Below are 19,751 nucleotides of genomic sequence, written 5' to 3'. Positions count from 1 at the left end.
AATCCATGGGTTCTAGGAGAGAAAGACATCTGAATTTGTAACCAGCAGCCCAGCTGATTCTGAAGCAGACCAAATTGCAGAATCTGTGATGTGTCCATCAAACTTGGAGAAACACTGATTTTTGAGAACTTCCTCTCTGCCGGGCACTAGGCTATAATCCATTTATGTGCATTGTCTGACTCCATTCTCCTGATAGTCACAGGGGAGAGGGACTCTTATCACCCCGTTATACAGATGAGGGAAGCGAAGCCTGGAGGAGATAAGTAACTGGTTCAAGATCACATTGTCAGTAGCTGAGCTGACTTGCAGGCTACAACTGTCTGACAACAAGATTTATGTTCTTAATACCAGATTGCCTTCTTGCTTCCAGGAGGTCAGAGGGAAAAAAAAAAGAATCTTCCCAGTTGGGGCAGGTTTTAGGAAGGCATTCAAACTAAAGTAAGATAAGTGAACTTTGGAATTTGTCACTCGGTTTCTTGGACACACAAATGTTGAGATTTCTCTAAAATGAATTCTTGTTTTGCTTTTGTTTGTTTGGTTATAAAACTTGAATATCTCCAAATGAAAGCAAAGATGTTATTTCTTTCACATTGTAAATAGTGTTACGATGTCTGACATAATTGAATAGCTGGTAGACTTTAGAAAACAGTGATGTGGGGTTGAAGCCAGACACTCCAGCAACTTCATCCTTCAAAGAACTCTTGGCTTTCTCCTTTGGAAAGTAAACAAAATAAGGAAATCAACAAGGAAACCACAGACGCACCCAATGAAAACAAAAACAGGACACTGAAGCAGAGACTTTATTTAAAGAACTCGCTCCCTTTGGAGTTAGTGATAATGTCAATCTTTCAAAAGATAGCTGTTTACAAAATTATGAATTTCTGCTGCACATCAGCATCCTTTTAAAAGGCATGTTTCCTGGGCGTTAGAGAAGTAAAGCCTGTAAGTCAAAGATAACTTGTTTACCAAACTGGGACTGTAATTGAAATGACCCTTTGCAGTTAATGAAAAGTATATAAAATAGCTTTTTCCGCCAGACTGAGAGGCGCCTAATTTAATTATTTGTGGATGTAACAGATTAGAAGCAGCCTTTCATTTATTTCTAGAAGCTGAGTATGGACAACTCACACCTAGTGAAGGGGACAGGAAGTTGGAGCCATGGGTGGGTAAAGAGTGTCCACAAAGAGAGCACATAGATCATAGTCTCTGGGCTCTTTATTTTTTACAGCTTTCCTGGTAATGATAGGGTGATGATAAACTAATGCTGAAAAGAAGCTACCTCAGTGTGGAACTGTCTTATACCTGGTCCTCTGAATTTGTGAGCTTCTTATCTAGAAGATTCTGTGGTTAATATAGCCACTATAACACTGCTGAAAGTGTGCGTTTCAAATCTAGTGGTTTCAAGCCATGAGCTGAAATGGTCAGGAGCCACTTAACTGCCGAGTGACGCAAATATCTAGAAAAGTTTACTAGTTATAAACGCCCACACTTTCATACCTATATATGCCACCTGACATGGGGCGAGTTTGTGCTTCTACCATTAGAAAGGTCTGCATTGTACTATTGGTGTTGACTGTTGAGGTTTCTTTTGCAAACATAATATTGTTTTTGAAGAATGATGCTTATTTGTGTTGACATTGAAATGACTGGTTCTCGTCAAAGTTAATGGATCAGATCTGACTAGGTAAGTAAGATAGGCACTTTGGGAGGATCATTTGTAACTTATTTAATGAGCTGGAAAAGTAATTTACTAGGTTTTAATGTACAGCCTGGAAAAATGTACTCCAAACCTCGCCAACACTTTATGCCGTGAGACCATAGCTTAGTCACCTTGAAGGGTCTGGCACAGTGCCTCCTCTGACACTTCATTCGGATCTCTTGAAGATGCTGTTGTTTTGTTGGGAAGTGAAATAGGCTTAAATATTCATAAAATGCATAAAGGGAGAAATAAACCAGGCAGCCACTCACATTCTAGTATAAATAGCTTCACAGGAGATTTCTTCCTTCTAGAAAAGGCAGTTTTATTTGGACTTGTTGAAGGAGGGGCATTAAACAATAAAGGTGAGCACTGTGCAGCACATTCTTCTTGGGAGAACTTTGGAAAGGATCCAAAGAGAATGAATTGAGGTTCTCAGCAACAAAGATATTCTGGGCTTGCCTGAGAATTTTTCCTAAGGAAAATTGTTACTTTGTCATATTGTTGCCATTTCTAAAGAACACCTTATTTGACAAGTTTAGAAATTAGTGAGTCTGACACAGTTTTCCCACCCTATGTTTCACTGAGGACCTTACCATCTGCCAGGTACTATGCTAAGCACATTACACGCTCCGTCTCATTTCACCTCCACTGTAGCATTATGAGGCATGTGCTACTTAACCTGCTCTAAATGGTGCTTATTCTGCGCTGTGCTAAGCATTTTAGACATTTTAACTAAATCCTCACAACAACCCTCTGATCTAAGTGCTATTATTCCCCCATTTTACAGATACAGAAATTGAGATACAGAGATTGGCTGACTGGCCCCAGATCCCACAGCTAGCACATCGTGGAGCTATGATTTATGTCCAGGCATTCTAGCTCCAGAGTCAGCACCCCTAGCCACTGTTGTAGAAGATGTTATCCTTATCAGTGAGGAAATAGAAACACAGAGAAGAATAACTCGCCCAAAGCAACACAGGCAATAAACAATGGAGCAGGGACTCAGACCCAGGTGCCTATGAAGCTACATAACCTACAGAGCGCACCCCTTATATCACCCTGCACATCTCTGCTTTGATCACTCATTCCTGAAGCCACATATGCTTGCTTCTACCTCAATATAAGAGAAAGGGAAGGCGTTAGCGTTATTATTTATTTAGCTGTCTAGTTTCATTCTGAATAGATTTTGCATAGTGGTGTGTTGCCAGAGGGTTGGATTTTCACTGAATTAGTTGCCAATGTCAAAGACAATCTCAACCTCATCTAGAGCAGCGCTTCTTAAGCATTAATGAGAATATGAATAAGCTCAAGATCTTGTTAAAATGCAAATTCTGATTCACTAGGTCTGGGATGGGCCTGAGCCTCTGCAAGCTCCCAGGTCATGCTGATCCTCCTGGAACATGATCCTGCTTTGAGTTGCAAGGCTAGAGCGTTGAGTTTTCCCAAACTAAGCATCAAGATGTACCCCAGAGTTCATACTGGAAGCAGGGCACTTTGACAGATGGAAGAACATCTAGGGAGTTTGGGGGGATCAACACTGTGCAGAGATCTGAGCTACGCAGACTCCCAAGGTTGGAAGGGCCTTTCAGGATCATCTGGTCCAAACATCCAAGTGATGTTCGAATCCTCTCAAATTCCCTGCCAGGTTATCTCAGCCCTTAAATTAAAGAATTATCTGTGATGAATAGAACTAAACATTCCAGAACAAGAGAATTCCAAGAGGATGCCTGACTCACAAAAACAAGCTAAGAGTGAAAGACGGGGGAGGGGTCTGTGATGTCTCACACTGTTTCAGACAGACCTTTGCCTTTAGATATTTTTTCCAAAGCTTTCAAGCCTCACCATTTTATAAGAAAAGCAATGTGCTCTACCAGAGAACCAGCTGGGAGCGCTTAGTCTCCCAGGCATCTGTGCCCCACAATGAAATACAGTTTTCAGTGCTGGCTGGCAGGTGAGAAGCAGTGGGCTGCTTCTTGGTGGCATTGGCCATACGTCCCAGGGCCTTGAGAAAACCTATTTTCAAAGATTGAGATCATGAAACCATGAAATGGTTTCTTCTCATTTTAATTTTGCAGCCTGAGTGAAAGACGTTCCCATTGTGTGTCTTCTGATTCAGGGGATGCCAGCTTCTCCTTTCCAGCCACTCTTTCTGAGGCTGTTGTTGGCCAGCTCTCCGCTTTCTGTTTCAGGTGCCTGGAGAAAATGAGAAGCAGTGGAAGCCGGCGCTGGTTGTACTGACCGAGAAGGACCTTTTAATCTATGACAGCATGCCCCGGAGGAAGGAAGCCTGGTTCAGCCCGGTTCACACGTACCCTCTTCTTGCCACCAGGTAGCCACGGCTTTGCGGCTGGGTGTGATGTGTTTGCAGCTTCAAACTGTTTTAATCAAGTGCAGTTATTTCAATACCCAGTATTACTGCTTACTGTTGCAACAGGAGCTGAGAGCTCCTCCAGAATCTAGCCACCTGTTGTTAGTCAGATTAATGACCAGTGGTGGCCAAACATGAGCAACACAGAGACAAAGAACAAACTATTCACCCATCGTGAAGGAGCAGGTCCCGATCTAGTCCCCTTCCTGAATCTCCATCCCATCCCCTTTGACGTGAACTATGGACATGTATTTACAATCTTGAAATTCAGGTAGAAAGAATTACCAAGTCTCTTTCCTTGGTAACACAAAGAATGTCATGTGTGAATGTCCCACTGTGCTTTTAAAGCTCGCTTAGCGCAAGACTCTGTAAGGAGCCCTTCCTCAGTTGTGTGATGCTTCCTGTGGAAATGGGCCTTTTCATTCACGCACGCATGCACTCATTCAGCCAGGAATGCAAAACTTCAGGTCAGCCTGGCCGGGGTGGCTCAGTGGTTGAGCATCAACCAGGAGGTCACGGTTCGATTCCCAGTCAGGGCACACGCCCGGGTTTCAGGTTCAGTCCTCAGTTGGGGGCGCACAGGAGGGAGCAGGTCAATGACTCTCATCATTGATGTTTCTATCTCTCTCCCCATCTCCCTCCCTTCCTCTGAAGTCAATAAAAACACATTTTAAAAAACAAACAAAAAAAGCCTTCAGTTCATCTGTCAGAGCAGCCGCATTTCAGGTACTCGGCAGCTGTGGCTAGAGGCTGCCGTTGCGAACAGCACAGATCAGAACATTTCCGTCACCACAGAAAGTTCTCTTGGACAGCGCTGCCCCAGAGCAGAAACGAGGACCTTCGAATTTGTCCCAGTTCCTGCAAGGGGCTGGGCTGGGCCCGCACAGCAGGCCATCAAAGGCCAGGCTGCCTGGCGAGGTGTCATCTCGGAGGCTCACTGGGGTGTGGGCACAAGCAGGGCTCCAGTGGTGAAGGGCAGTCCTGAAGAAGGTCGCTGTCACCAATGGAACTCTTCAAAGCAAAGTTTCCTGAAAGGGGGGTGGGAGCAGACACAGTAAATGACATATGAGGAGGTTTGCCGGGGGTCGGGGGGCACGAAATGTCTCTCTTCCAGGCTCCGTGCTGCAGGGATGCCAGGTGTGGACTGTGAACAAAGCACATGAATAGCCTGGAACCGTAAATCTGCATCCGATGTGGAAATAGAAAATGGAAACCTCTTCTGTGCAAACTGTGCTCATTTAGAAAAATCGGTGCAGCATAAACAATCGGTTCCCCACTGTCCCAGGAGTGGGGAACCTTTTTTTTCTGCCAAGGCCCATTTGGATATTTATAACATCATTCGTGGGCCATACAGAATTATTAACTTAAAAATTAGCCTGCTATATTTGGTCAAAGATTTAATTAACTCACCCCTAATGTGACGGCTGGAACTGCAGCTGCCTTGGCAGATCCAGACCAAATGATTTCGAGGGCTGGATACTGCCCGCGGGCCGGACGTTCCCCATCCACGCGAGATACGAAGGTGACACTTCACCTTCCAACTTACTGCCCTTTCCCTAATGACCTGGCCTGACCTCTGACCTGCAAAAGAAGAAAGTGTTATTAGATGTATATAGTAGCCTTATGAGAGGGGATAAAATTAGGCCCGTGACCATGACCCTGATCTCCAGCTGTAGCCTGTGAGGCAGAGTCTGTCCGAGGTGTTAGGGCGGCTCTGGCTGTCCTCACTTCATCCCCTCAAGCTAGTAGGTCATTGCTGCCTGGTCCCGAGCAGTAGCCTGGAAAAGAAAGAGCTGGAGTTTCCATCTCAGTTTCTCTCCCACTAGGATGGTGCTTCACCCCAGGCTGACCACTGCACCTCCGTCTTCAGAGTGCCCATCGGTCAAATGCACTCTGCGGATGCCTCTGTCTCCCAAGCCCAGGGGGAGATATACTTCGTGGAAACAGGTTTATTGACCTTTTGGCTTATGCATCAGCCACCCTGGTTTACACATGCATTGGTCATGGTCCATTTTTTCCCACGGCTCTGGGGATGTGCCTAGGAAAAGACTTTGGAAAAGCAAACGAGCAGCAAGGACAAGAACCCCTTCCTTTCCCCAGTAGTCATGCAGGGAAGATGTGCCTTCTGGTAGCCTCGGGCTGGGCGTGTGAATGAGATGCCGGGGAGCAGGGCTCGCCCCATCTGAGTGAAACTATTCTATCCTTGCAGTAAGGCCAGCTCTATACGGTGGGAGGTTGGGCTGAAGCTGTTCATTTCTGCCAGAAGTGGTAGAAATTAAAGGAAAACTCTGGATTCTTCCATTACTGAGGTTACCCTAATCCTTCCATTGACTGCTTCCCTAGCCACATATTTAAGTTCATCAAGTGACCCCTTCCTTTACTTCCTGAGTTTTCTGTACAGTCCCACGTGAAACTGTGTCCTTTATATTTGAGCATTTGGGCTCACAGCCTATCTAGTAACATTATTTGTCTTCGAGTGCATCTTTCTAAAGAAGGGGAGTTCTGTCTTTTTAAAATTTCTTTGAAAAATCTTTTATTGAGGTATAATTTATAAATAGCAATATACACACATCTTAAATGTACAGCTTGATTTTTACTTATGGTTATAGAGTGATGTCTTCTAAAATTATATAGAGGGTGTCTACTAATTCATCATCCTGGTGACATTACTGTGCCATCTGCAAATATAGTTAAGTCCTCACTTAATGTAGTCGATAGGTTCTTAGAGACTGCGGCTTAAGCCAATTTTACTACAGGCTAATTGATTTAAACAAGAGTAAGTTACCGCAGCATATTTCTGTATGTCAATTAGGCTATGCTAAGACTGGTTTTCCTTATTACATCGTTTCCTAGAACCTGTTGACAATGTTAAGTGAGGACTTACTATAGACCAGGCGGTAATGAACCAGTGGCTGACCTTTGTAAAGGGAGACTGGGTCAAGGCCAAGTGCTTTACATGGATTCTATCTCAGTTTGCAAAACTTGTTCAGTTTAAGAATGATCTGGCTGTTTATTAGATTCCTGTCCTGGGGACCCGTCCTTGAAGATTCTGGCTCAGCAGGCCAGGCTGGGAGTCAGGAATACATGTTTTCAACAAGCACTGGACAAATGCAGTCCTCAGGGTTCCTACATCTAACCCTCACAACCCTATGAGTTTTAGGTTTTGTTCCTATTTCACAGACAAGCAAACCAAGGAACTAAGAGGGGAAGTAACTTCCCTACAGTTATACAGCTGGGAAGAGAGGCCTGAGATTCTGACTCTGAGCCCACCTTCTTAACCACTGCTGTCTGGGGCCTCCCAAGAGCATGGTCTCATTCCCTAGAGTTTTAGTGGCTCTCTGAATATCCTGAGTGTATCATATAAACATTTCCTTAGCTCTCCTGACTACTTAATCATCACATCTACTGCAGAGTGATCCTGAAAATTAAAATATGGGGACTGCATTAGCCAGCTCTGGCTGCCACAACAAAATACCCTAGATTGGGTGGCTTAAGCAACAGATAATTATTTTCTCACAATTCTGGAAGCTGGAAGGCGAAGGCCAGGTGCCTGCATGTTCAGTTTCTGGTGAGAGCTCTCATCTCAGTTTGTAAAGATGGTGGCCCATCGTGCTGTGTGTTCACATGACTTCTCTGTGCATATTGGGGGGGAGATCTCTCTGGTGTCTACTAATCCCATCAGAGCAGGGACCCTCTCCTATGATGTCATTATTGACCCTATCTCTAAATATAGTTTCATTGAAGGTTAAGGCTTCGACTTAGAATTGACAGGGTGGTGATAGGTAGAATTCAATCCATAGCAATGATAGTAAATGCAGCCTTATTTAGCATAATGCCTGGCACATAGCAGGACTGGGCAACTGGTCAGTCTCTGGCCTTCGGCTTCACAGTGCTGGGAAGCATTGTTCAGAATGTTAGAGACAGTTTTTTCCCTGCCCAAGAGGAACTGGCTGGACTACCGCCAGTAAGAAACAGGTTTCTTCTAAAATTGAGTTTCTCCCTCAGACAGTTCAGAATTGATTTGTATAATTGTTCAGGTTTGGGGTTTTTTAGGCCCAGGCACATCTAATTTATATTTTTCTGGAAAATGAAAATTTGATTGTGTTTCATAGCAGTGGCCCCAGGCATGCTCGCATGTTCTTGGTATTGACCATCACGCATAGACACTGACAAGCAGTTGCCTCTCCCCCAGGCAAACGTCGATGGTGCCTCTGTGCATTATTGGTGCGATTTATAGCAGTGCACTCAGGACGGTTGCAAAGATGTGGCAATTTTAGTCATTGTCATCCCTCAGCTTTTTATGAGTCCTTGGGAAAGCATTTTTTGCTTAGCCAAAGCTTATTTGATGTTGTTGAACATTAAAAAGTAAAACAAAAGGCTCTTGCCCATATGGAGTTAGTATGTTGGGTTTTTGTCACTGTTGTCATAATTGGCAAGTGAGATAGGCCCACGGAGAGTGAGGATTAAGGTTACGATGTTTCTGGAACTCTAGAGGAGGTCTAGCCCAGCAATTCTGCACATCTGATTCTTCGCCAAAAGGTTCAGATATACAGAGCTTGCAAAAAGAGTGATGTTGGTCTGAGCCCCGTTATCTGACCTGTGGGCCTGAGAGGGTTTGGAGTAGTTAAGGTGAACTGATGAATGTGTACTTCTCTCCTTTGATACCACTTGGGACCCAAAGACACTGAGTGTTTCTGCTAAACTTGTAGCACAGTGATTTTCAACCAGTGCACCGCAAGAATTTTTAAAACATGCAATACCTGATTATTGAGTCAGGGGCACTGACCTCTTTTCCTGTAGATTGTCAAATTAAAAAGTGACAACAGCCAACACAACAATAGCCATCGGTGTGTATGAATCAAAATTATACCTATGTTTTTTGTTGGGTTGGCAAAAAATATACTTTGGTGTGCTGCAGAATTTTAGTAATTAGTTCATGAGATGCAAAAGGTTGAAAATCGCTGTTGTAGCGTAATCGTTGGCGCCTACGAAACTAACCTGTTTCTAAGTACTAAAAGTAGTTGCTGCCTCAGGCCAGCCTCAGAAATTTCAGGAATGCTTTCCACAGGGAAAGTGTGGCCAATTGCATTTGCCAAACATAATCCGTCTGTGGCTTGCACACTAAGCCTGGGAGGCCTCCTCACTCTTAGGGAATGTGGGCATTTCCCATGGACATTCTCTAGGTTAGTGCAAAAGGATCTACACTCTGTCGAACTGAAAAGTGTGGGGTTTGTCTACACAACCCATCCATCCCATGTGTCCCCGTATACCTGGTGATCCCCCTTACGAATTTGGGAGCTCCTCAGAGTTGGTGGAAATTAGCAGAGTGGGGAGATCCATGGACTTTGGCATCAGACAAACCAGGAGTTGAATCCTTAGACTTCTACTTACAATGTGATGTTGCGCAAAATATCAGTCTCTCTAACTTCAAGCCTCATCACGAGGGGGCAGTGGTATCTTCTACTTCATACAGTTATTGATAGGATCAATTGAGACACTGAATGTAAATGTTTAGCACATGACTAAGACATAATATGTGATTGATAGATGTCAGCAATTGTTAAGGTTGGAGAAAATTGAAATTGGTATATGAATGACTGATAAGTAATTGGACATATTTGATCCTACGTGTAATACTGCATTTCTCAGAGACTCATAGTGCCTTAAAGACATTGAGATATAAGGACTGGGCTTATGGAGGGGTAGTTGGTTTGTTTGTTGTTGGAGAGAAGGGTGAGACAGAAATGGGGAGACTGGAACCCCTCAGTCACAAAGCTAGTTCTGAATCTACTTGTAACAACATTGCAGGCAGGTGACCTAATGATGGCTGTCTTCTTGGGGCAAGACTATTCTGTTTAAGAAACATTTAAAAGGCTGTTGTTAGGGGCCAACATTGTACTAGGGGCTGATGGTAAGGGAATTTAAAAAAAGGCAAAATGTAAGAGATAAAAGCCAAGTGTTATAAGAGCTAAGGTTATTCACTCATGGTTTCATTTTCCCAGTAAAATAGGACCAATTTTAATTGTCATTGTCTTACATAGAGAAGTTCTTGAAGACCTTCTTATAACCCATATTCTATATACAATGTGATCTATGTCAGATTCATTAAAGCATAGATGGGATAAGGGAGTATGTAAGAGATAACCTGAAAATTCAAAGAATACATTTAGAAATTAGAGCTCTAAGACTGCTAAGTAATAAAAAGACTATTAAAAGGGAAAATTTCCCAAGATGTTGGACTATTATGTGAGGATATCCATCAGATAGTGAGTCTTGTTGACCTTAGAGAAGGGAAGTGCATGGATTATTTAAACCCATGGATGACATGAAGTCTTCATTATATTGACTCACTTCTCTTTCCTTCCTACCTGTAGTTGACAAGCTGGAATGTGGCCCCTTTTCCTGGTATGATGGAAAGACTTTGTAATCATGTGGACCTGAGTTCAAATTCTGAACACTCACTATGTAATCCTGGGCAGCTTCTTAACCACACAGAACCATGGATTTCTTGTTTCTAAAGTGGAGCTCACGATACCCCTTTCAAAGAGTCAACGTAAATGATAGTGTATCTATGCAACCTTCCACCTGGTAGGCATCAACTTTCCTCCCTCTGCATTCCTGCTGGTACCTGGCCATGAATGGTCATGACACCATGGAGAATGTATGGAGGACAATCACTTATCTCTGGAAATCCACCCAGATAATCCCACTAAGTAGTCAACTTGGCTTCCATCTCCTTTGCTGTTCGTTCTTCTACATTAAGTTGGTCTTTGCTTATAATCAATATCCCTCAATAATAAAAACTTTCCCAGAGATGGGACCTTGCAGAACTCCTTCACCACTACCAGCAAATGAAAGAAGTTGAGAAGACAGAAATGAAGCAATTGTTCAGCTATTCTTGGCTGAGGAGGGTTGGTACCTGGGCGGCCCCTCCTACCTGATGGTTGGGTCCTTATTAGTGATTCTTTCCCCATCACTTCTTGCCCAGAGTCTGTTGACTGCTGGGCCCTGTTGGGTGGCCACTGGATGAGAGTATTAGCACCAGACCAGTTGCTCCCCCCCCCCACCTTTTTTTGGTGGCTTGCATTGTGGCATCTGCTGGGAGATGTTAATTACAGCAATTAAGTGAAATGAGGCTGTAATATGCTTAGCAACCCAGTTACCTAATATGTAATTTTACTAACTTGGCTGGATCTGTGTGCTGCAATTGTTTTTGTTTTAATTAAGGATATTAATGGTAATGTTTTCGTGTGGAACATTTTAGGCAACATTCTGTAACACCTATCCAGAATTAAATTAGTGCATCAGCATACCTGGTGAGGCAGGTGTTTTCATTTTTGTTTTTATCAAAACCAGTCAGACAAAGGAGCATATCTGAAGATCCAGAAACAATGTGTGGCCCAGTACCAGTTATTGATAGAGAAACATTTGGCCTGGCCTTCTGCAGGAATAAGTATCTCTACTGCCCAGTTCTCCCAAGTCTTGGACAAAGAATTTGACCTGAAAGTGTGCTTATCACAGAGCCATGCTGAGCCTCACGAATCCACCACTTTGGGCATTTGAAGTAGTGTTAAGACATTTCACCCTTTCTTTGTATCTGGGTTAGAGATCCACTTCATTTATATACAAGTCTTTAAATATATAATGGAACCATGAATTTGAAATCTTAATGACTTTCACTTTTTTTGATAAAATGGCCGCCTTCTACTCTCAGACCAAAAAAAGTAACTGTGACTCCCTAAATAACCAAGTCACTACTAAAAATACCAGTTGCAAAAGATGGAAAGAAGAAACAGCTTGAAAGGAGAAAGGGGAAATGGATATTATAAGGCTAATCTCCTAGAACATGTCATCCCAGGTACCTTTCAAAATCACTTTTTGCAGAACTGAATTAATTTGGAAGCTAGAATTTAGTGGACATAAACCCAAGCTCTTTGGATTTAGCATCAGCTATCGTTTTGTGGGAGGGACTGAGGGTGGGAGAGAAGTCATAATCTTGCAGAGTAGTTGGTCATCAATCCCAGATTCCTTGGAAAATAGCCCTTTGTAATCTAGCTATTCATCTGGTCATTCATTTAACAAATATTTACTGAGTGCCTGCCATGCACCTGGAATTATTCTAGGTGAGGCATACAGCAGGGAATGATGGAATAAAAAGTCCTGCCCTGATTGAACCAATGATAATAATGGCTATTGCTATATATTCTGCACCAGGCTCCACTTTCTAATATTACATGGTCCTATTCATTTGCTCACTTATGCACACTCCTAGCTAAGAGGAATTGTCAAATCTTGCTGGAGTTCTTGGCTTTGCTTCCAACCACTGCTTTAACCATGGGAATGTGTATCTGAATTTTGCAACCAGGGAATGAAGCATGTCCTTGGGCTTCTCAAGCAGCTTCAGATAAAACTTAGAAAATGGGTGTGAATTGTAGCATGAAAGTCTGTCCCAGAGTGCTGGTATTTTTTTTCTGGCTGGGTAAGAAAGTTATCTTCTCTTGGGAGACAGCATTTTCGTAGTTGCTGTAGTTTAGTTCCTGCCACAGATAAGAGACAGATGGTCATATTTTTAAGGATACGCAAATAGCTTAAAATGTAAAATAATGGAAAGATAAATAATAGCTATTTCAGAGTCCCTCCTGAGACTGCAGATCAGGCAAGATCTTAGGAGAAGAATCTTGGGAGGAATATAAAGAGGCTGTTCCTGGCCAAATGGGAAAACCTTAGGCAGACGGATTCTGTCTTAGCCCTACCTTTCCAAATGTCCAAGTGATGACTTTTAACATCTTAATGTCCCACTGGTATTTACTTGGTACTTAGTGTCCAGAATCTGGCTACAGTAATATATTCCTAAGTGTGGTCTACAAATGAAGAGTCTACTAGGAGGCCTTTCACTGACCCCACATTTTCAAAGCATTTCAGAATAGGCCAACTGTGTGTGTGTGTTTGTGTACTTTCCTTTGAAACCTTAAACTTACATTTTCTAAATGTTTTAAAAAACTTGCATTCAGGTAGTTAGTGACCAACATGAATTGCATGAATTGAACACCTAACATGTGTCAGGTAGAATGCTAGACACCAGGGAATCAGTGAGAGATGGAACAAGGCTCCTACTCTGAAAGACATCAAGGTCTAGTGAGGGAGATGAGGTGGTAATATTAGAACAGTGGGGGTAAATGTATCAATAACGATATGTGGGCACTTGGGGGGGGGGGGCGCCTGCCTTGAGGAGATCATGCGATCCTTGGCCTTGAGCTCCAGCAGATGGCTGTGCTGTCAACAGCAAGTCTGTTATCTCCAACATCTCCTTACCCAGGGGCTGTCAACTTTGACATATGAGCCACGAACCTTACAGAGTGGGCGCGCTGCTGGCTGCCAGCTTAGGCAGTCTCACCTTAGATCTCAAGAAGCAAATGAAGGGCTCCATGTGTGGTTCTTCCTGAGTGGACCAGGTCTAGGAATGCCTTTGATCAAACTGTGGACTCTCAAAGTGAGAACTGTCTCTTCCATCCCTGGGACATCACTGACCAGCCTAGGCTCGAACACCTCCACAGATATTTCAGACACTTATTCTTGCCCCTTCTTTCTTCTCATTTCTCACACAAAATGAGATGTCTCCAAATTATTGATATGATAGTCCCTCCCAAAAGAAAGTTGAGATATCAAGAAGTAGGTGAGAACTTGAGAGATCCGAGTGTTTGCAGGGGAAAAGTGAGTAGGGCTAGCCAGGGCCTGCTCAGAAGGTAGTACTCTGACACTTTTAAGTCTGGCTTTTCAGAAAGTATTTTCTGTGTTCTGAAGTCAGTATGAACAATGTGTGCAGTAAAAATCACTATTGAAAATCCCTTAACTCTCCCATCAAGTTCAGTTCTCTTCCTTTCCTCAAGAAGTCCAGCATCTCCAGGCCTTGCTCAAGCTTTCTCACAGGTGAGATTCCTGCTTCTTCCATGGAGTCCCATGGCTTTTCGCTTGCATTTGGAGACAAGTGCATGAGATACGCACTCAATGCAGCCAGGTGCTCCAAACTGCAAGAAACAGGGGACCTGAGTCTGACCCAGGAAACAGTGGCTTCCCTTTCCCGTCTCATGCTCACACTGGGCCTGTATATGCCCAGGAATGAAACTGTGGAGGGAATTTTACACACTAAATTGTTGTCTCTCATTTACTTAATTCTTTCTTTTTGGATGAGTGAGTATAGTTGGATTTGTCTAATGATGATTAAAGTCGTATAATCAACTCCTCTGCATATTTAACTTGACGCATAATTGTTGGCACCGTCTTGAAGTCTTGAAGGGAAGGCAGAAAACCATGTGACCACAAGGGTAGTGGACCGTTTCATTTCAGATCAGAAGAATGAAAACAAGTCACCAACATGGGAGTTTTACCAGATGACATGTCAGGTGATTAGTTTCCACCTTGATGATCTTTGATGACCTCCCTCTCTCTCTCTCTTATAGGCTGGTCCATTCAGGTCCAGGGAAAGGATCACCCCAAGCTGGTGTGGATCTCTCCTTTGCAACACGAACGGGTACCAGGCAGGGGATTGAAACACATCTCTTCAGGGCTGAAATCGGCAGGGACCTCTCCCACTGGACCAGGAGCATTGTACAGGGTTGCCACAACTCAGCTGAACTCATTACCGAAGTCACCACAGGTGAGCACTGCTGGCTACGGGCTCCCGATGTCACACACTTACAGGAAGAACGCATCCTTTACTTCACCCTGGCCTCAAAGTAGTTTCCAGTACTGGCCTTTTGGGGTATTTAAAATTCCAGAGGTAAATTTAAATTAAATCTCATCTTCATTCAAGAAGAGTTAGTGATTTGGCAAATCACATGTGATTTTCCTGCCTATAGCCCCAGGTGGTTACAGGAGGCATGAACTTTAAGCCATCAAGTAGTAGGGTTCTTGTTATAAACAACAAAAATTGATTCTGAGTACTTTCTCACAGAATAAAATTATTGAAAATATATTAGGAAGCTCACAGAACTGATCAGAAAACTGGAAAACCAGGCTCTAAAAAGAGCCAGAACTAAAGGCAGCTAGGTGGGGGTAAGCAGAGCAAAGGGTTTATGCTTGGAATGGTCCGCACACCTGCCCCTGGTATGAATGGAGAGGCAGGCAGGATGGAGGACACGCAATTGAGGCACCCACATTCTTATGGCACTCCAGGGTGAGCTAGAAATGGGGCGTGTATGAGGATGAACCCTTCTACACTACACTATTGAGAACTTGCTGTATGCCAAGCAACTTACATGTCTTTTACTGTTGCTCACACTGTGAGAAACAACCCTTTTGGGGTCCCAAAATCAACTAATTGAGACAAGACCAACATTTTAAAAATGAAATAATTTGGAATAGAAACATCAGTGTAAATACTGTTTTGTAATGTGTGTTTGAGTGTGTGTGTGTATGTGTGTCCTAGGTCACAATACATTGCCTCATCTCAACTAATAATCCTCACGATTCCCTTGTCAGTGTAATTTTATAAATTGGGAAGCAAATTCTTAAGTAACTTGCCCAAGATCACACAACTAATAAACAATAGAACTGACTTTCACTCTACGTTGTGTCTTCTAAAGTCCACTCTTCATTCACTACATTGTCTACAGAGACATGGACCTTCTCACTGTTATGCCAGTGTCCCAAAACAACAGTTCTGTTCAGACTGCAGTGATAAGTAATTTTCATGTCACTCTCCAAACCATACAGCTAGGCAGGCAGGCAGGTAGGTAGATGATAGATCATAAAGATAGATGATAGATAGATGATATAGATGATAGATGATGATAGATAGATAGATAGATAGATAGATAGATAGATAGATAGATAGATGATAGATAGATAGATAGATAGATAGATAGATAGATAGATAGATAGATAGATAGATAGATGATAGATAGCTATAGATAGATAGAAACAAAATACATGCTGTAAAATCTTGTATACCTGCTAAGGTGGACTCCATATTTAAGCCAGTGGTTGTCATCAGCCAGCACAACATAGTTAGCAGTGTCCATAATGCTATTGTTCATGATTCTGAGCTCTAAGACAAATCGTTCCTGATTCTGAGATCTAAGACAAATGGTTCCTGGTTTTGAGATCTAAGACCAATGTCTTCCAGGTCTCCTGTGGTCACTCATAAAAAGGGAATTATGTGACATAATATGGAGTATCCTCAACAACAGTCTTCCAGTGAGCCCAGCTTTGAGTGCTTTCGGGTTGCTTCTGATTTCAGTTCACCCTCACACTAGCCACACTGCACATGCTCAACTGCCACTTGTGCCTGGTGGCTCCTGTGTTGGATGGTGGAAATCTGGAGCCCCTCCATCCTACAGTATAGCTCTGCCCCAGAGGAGGATTTCTCATGGGACATCATGGGTACAGTGTTTCTGAACTTTAGTTGTGCTGAAAACAACAAAAAGATTTTTAACTTCTAACCTCAAAAGCCTCAGGCTGCTGACTCCCACCCCCAGAGAGTATGATTCAGCAGTTCTGAGGTGGGGCCTGAGCATTCGTATCTCATACGGGACCAGGTGGCGCTGCTGCTGGCCCACGGGCCTCTGTGAGTGGCCCTGCACTAGGGTGCAGCTTCCTCTGGCACCCAGTATTCTAAAAATGGGACCTATAGCAACGTGTAGCAGGGTTTCTCCACTATGTAAAGCCAGTGATTCTGTAGAATTTTTGCTGTATGTCCAAGCTAATCAGTCTTTTTAAAATTATCCTGAAACAAATATTCTCCAACATTGTTGAAAACCTTTTTGGAGTGTCACTGAATCTTTGATTTTACGTACCTATTCTGCATGGCAAGAAAAACTGGAGATCATGATCCGGAGAGTTGGAAAAGGCCCAAGCCACCAGAAAACTAAGTTGAATGAAGTTTTATGTGTAATATCAGAGAAGTTCAGACTCTTTGCAACAACTTCAGGAGTGCTCTAGGAAAGAATAAAGATGGCCAAAGGGATTTGGTTTAGCTTACATCCCACAGATTTTGTAAAATCTTCTCTCTCGATAAACTGAGCTCTGTTTCAACAGGAAAACAGTGAGGCTGTTGATAGAGATGTTGATAAGAAATTATGCAGACTAAGCTAGCTGGGTGCTGGGAGAAAAGAAATGATAGAAATAAGCAAAGGTGCAACCCAGTTACAAATTGAAAGACGCCTGCAGAGTTGGGGAAAGGGGCTTAGGTTTTAATCAGAGCTTCAATTAACTTGATAATGTGTTCAATTTATCCTGTGTAGGTTGAGAACATCTTCAGGTAACTAATTCCATTATATAAGGGCCATGAATACCATTTGAAGTCAACTAGAATTTAAAATAATCACTACCAGTTCATTCAGAATATCTGATGGCATAGCTTTAAAGTTCAAACATAGAGGATAAAAAAGAAACCCAAAGTTAGAGCCCATTCATGCACGTCTTCTGCAGCTGGTAGAAGTGAACACTGTCAAAAACGAGGATTCCAGATGAGAAGCTGTAACTACTTCTATGCCACTGTCCTTGGTCATCCTTGGACAGGGCGGGTGGCAGAGGTCTAGGGCCCTTCTGAGAAGATAAGGCTTATTGAGGGGCTCTGCCCGGGACTCAAGAGCTAATAGAGAACACGTGCCTTTGGGAACTATCAGCCCTTAGTTACAGGTTGGAAGTTTCCTCGGGTTGGTCGGAGGAAGGGGTATTTGTTTTAACGGAGCTTCAGTGAGAAGCCCCCTCATTCTGAGCACATACAGACCCCTATTCCCTCTGCCACACTCTGCAGGCCTCTGCCACCCCACCGTCGTCATTACTTTGAGATGCCAAGGTCCCTCTCCACATCCCTCCATATCCTGATTCCCAGAGTATGAGAAGCTACATGGCAGAGTGGGAAGAACTTGAATTTTTAAGTTTAAACCACTTGGGTTGTGACAAGCTCGCCTCTCTAATCTTTGCGTTTTGTTTTGTTTTGTTTTGTTTTGTTTTGTTTTAAGGGAGAAGTGACCTTTTTTTTTTTTTCCCACATATCTTTGATTTCAGAGAGAGGGAAAGGCAGAGATAGAAACATCAATGATGAGAGTCATCATTGATCGGCTGCCTCCTGCACGCCCCAGACTGGGGATCGAGCCCGCAACCCGGGCATGTGCCCTGACCGGGAATCGAACCCCGATCTCCTGGATCCTAGGTTGATGCTCAACTGCTGAGCACGCACGGCCAGGCAATCTGCTTTTTTCACCTGTATAATATTCCGCTAAGGTCCTGCTAAGGAAGGGTAAAGTGAAGTTCGGTTCGGTTTATCATGTTGAGCTGAGCTAATGGTGGCACAGAGCGATCAGTAACACCTTTACTTTCCTCTCCCCGAGCCCCTCCCCAGCAAATAAAACGCCCTGGTGCCCCTCACGAGCTTTCACACGCTGTGGAGGCCTGAGCCCAGCTGCTTGCCAGGGTCTGTTCAATGCGGTGGTTTGGGAGACAAAAAAAATATATTATCGATACTTGTGAACCCTTTGCAGAACTGTTTGGTGAAGGGTTTTAAATATTCACAAGTCCCCCTAAACGGGAACTCAGGCTCTGACTCAGGCCATCGCTTCAGCCAGCCCATAAGCTTAAAGCCTAGTCTCCTTTCTGAACGCAATGGGCACAGCGCCACAGAGGAGAGCGGGCACCTCACCTGACCGAGGGGTTTCAGCTTTGTCCCTGTGGATCCGAGGGCACCATGTGGACAGCACCTGAGGTTCCTGGGCGCCACACCGGGTGGAGGGAGGAAACAGCCCTCTTCAAACACTGGGCCATACCTGACGGCCATCGGCTACAACAGCTTTCCCAGCACCAAGGTCATCAGCTCTTTCGGAAAATGTAAAATGCGCTCCTTTCTACTTATAAAATGAGCTTTGTTCAACTTTCTTAGAACAAAAAATTAAATTATTTTTCAACAACTCACTCCTGACTTCTTAGGTGGATCACGTTTGCAAACTTTGGTCATGTAATGGTGGGAACGCTTGCTCTCTCACCTGGTGGTAGACACATTGACTGATCGCACGTGTGCGTGAGTGTGAGCGCGTGTGTTTGCGCACGTGTATGTGATGATGATTCAGAGGTAGCTGACTCTAAATCAGATGTCGGTTTTTCCACGCTGGAGACAAGTACACCTCTACCTACGTGTTGTCAGGTGGTCAGATCAGGGCTGGAGGCCAGATAAAATGCAGTAAATCCCAGCAAATGGGATTTCTTTCAGTTTATTTCCTTTAGTTTCATGGAGCAAGTTAAATTACAAGATCAAGATCAATCCAAGGAAAATATTTAATGAACAGTTACTAATTTTTAACTTCAGAAAGTAATTTGTGGCTGGCCCCTGGGACTGAGGAGGCTTGAAGTTTAAGTGCCTTGGGGAATGGATTGCCTTCCATTGTTTACCCCTCTCTCTCCCTCCCTCCCCCCCCCCCCTCCCCTCTCTCCTTCCCTCCCCCAGCATGCACCTACAGAAACCAGGACTGCCGCTTGACTGTACATTATGACAACGGATTTTCTATCACCACTGAACCGCAGGAGGGTGCCTTTCCCAAGACAATCATGCAGGCTCCATATGAAAAGTTGAAAATGTCTTCAGATGATGGAGTCAGGATGCTGTATTTAGATTTTGGAGGCAAAGATGGAGAGATTGTAAGTGCACTTTTCTTTAGAAAGTGTGAGTTCTGTTTCATGATGCAACACGGC

General features: G+C 43.6%; 1 protein-coding gene across 1 annotated transcript in view; it reads left to right on the top strand.

Moving 5' to 3' along the window:
- Positions 1 to 19,751, top strand: part of SNTB1 (syntrophin beta 1) — a 163,100-nt gene that overhangs the window by 137,371 nt on the left and 5,978 nt on the right. The window contains exons 4-6 of the mRNA XM_087825375.1: positions 3,889 to 4,028; positions 14,525 to 14,721; positions 19,507 to 19,697. Of these exons, the coding sequence (XP_087681501.1) occupies positions 3,889 to 4,028; positions 14,525 to 14,721; positions 19,507 to 19,697 (528 nt within the window). The remainder of the gene's footprint in view (positions 1 to 3,888; positions 4,029 to 14,524; positions 14,722 to 19,506; positions 19,698 to 19,751) is intronic.

Source organism: Miniopterus natalensis, chromosome 16, assembly GCF_054644295.1.
Source record: "Miniopterus natalensis isolate mMinNat1 chromosome 16, mMinNat1.hap1, whole genome shotgun sequence".
NCBI classification, from domain to species: Eukaryota; Metazoa; Chordata; class Mammalia; order Chiroptera; family Miniopteridae; genus Miniopterus; species Miniopterus natalensis.
Note: the sequence above shows the minus strand (reverse complement) of the source record. Positions and strands in the feature narration are given on the sequence as shown.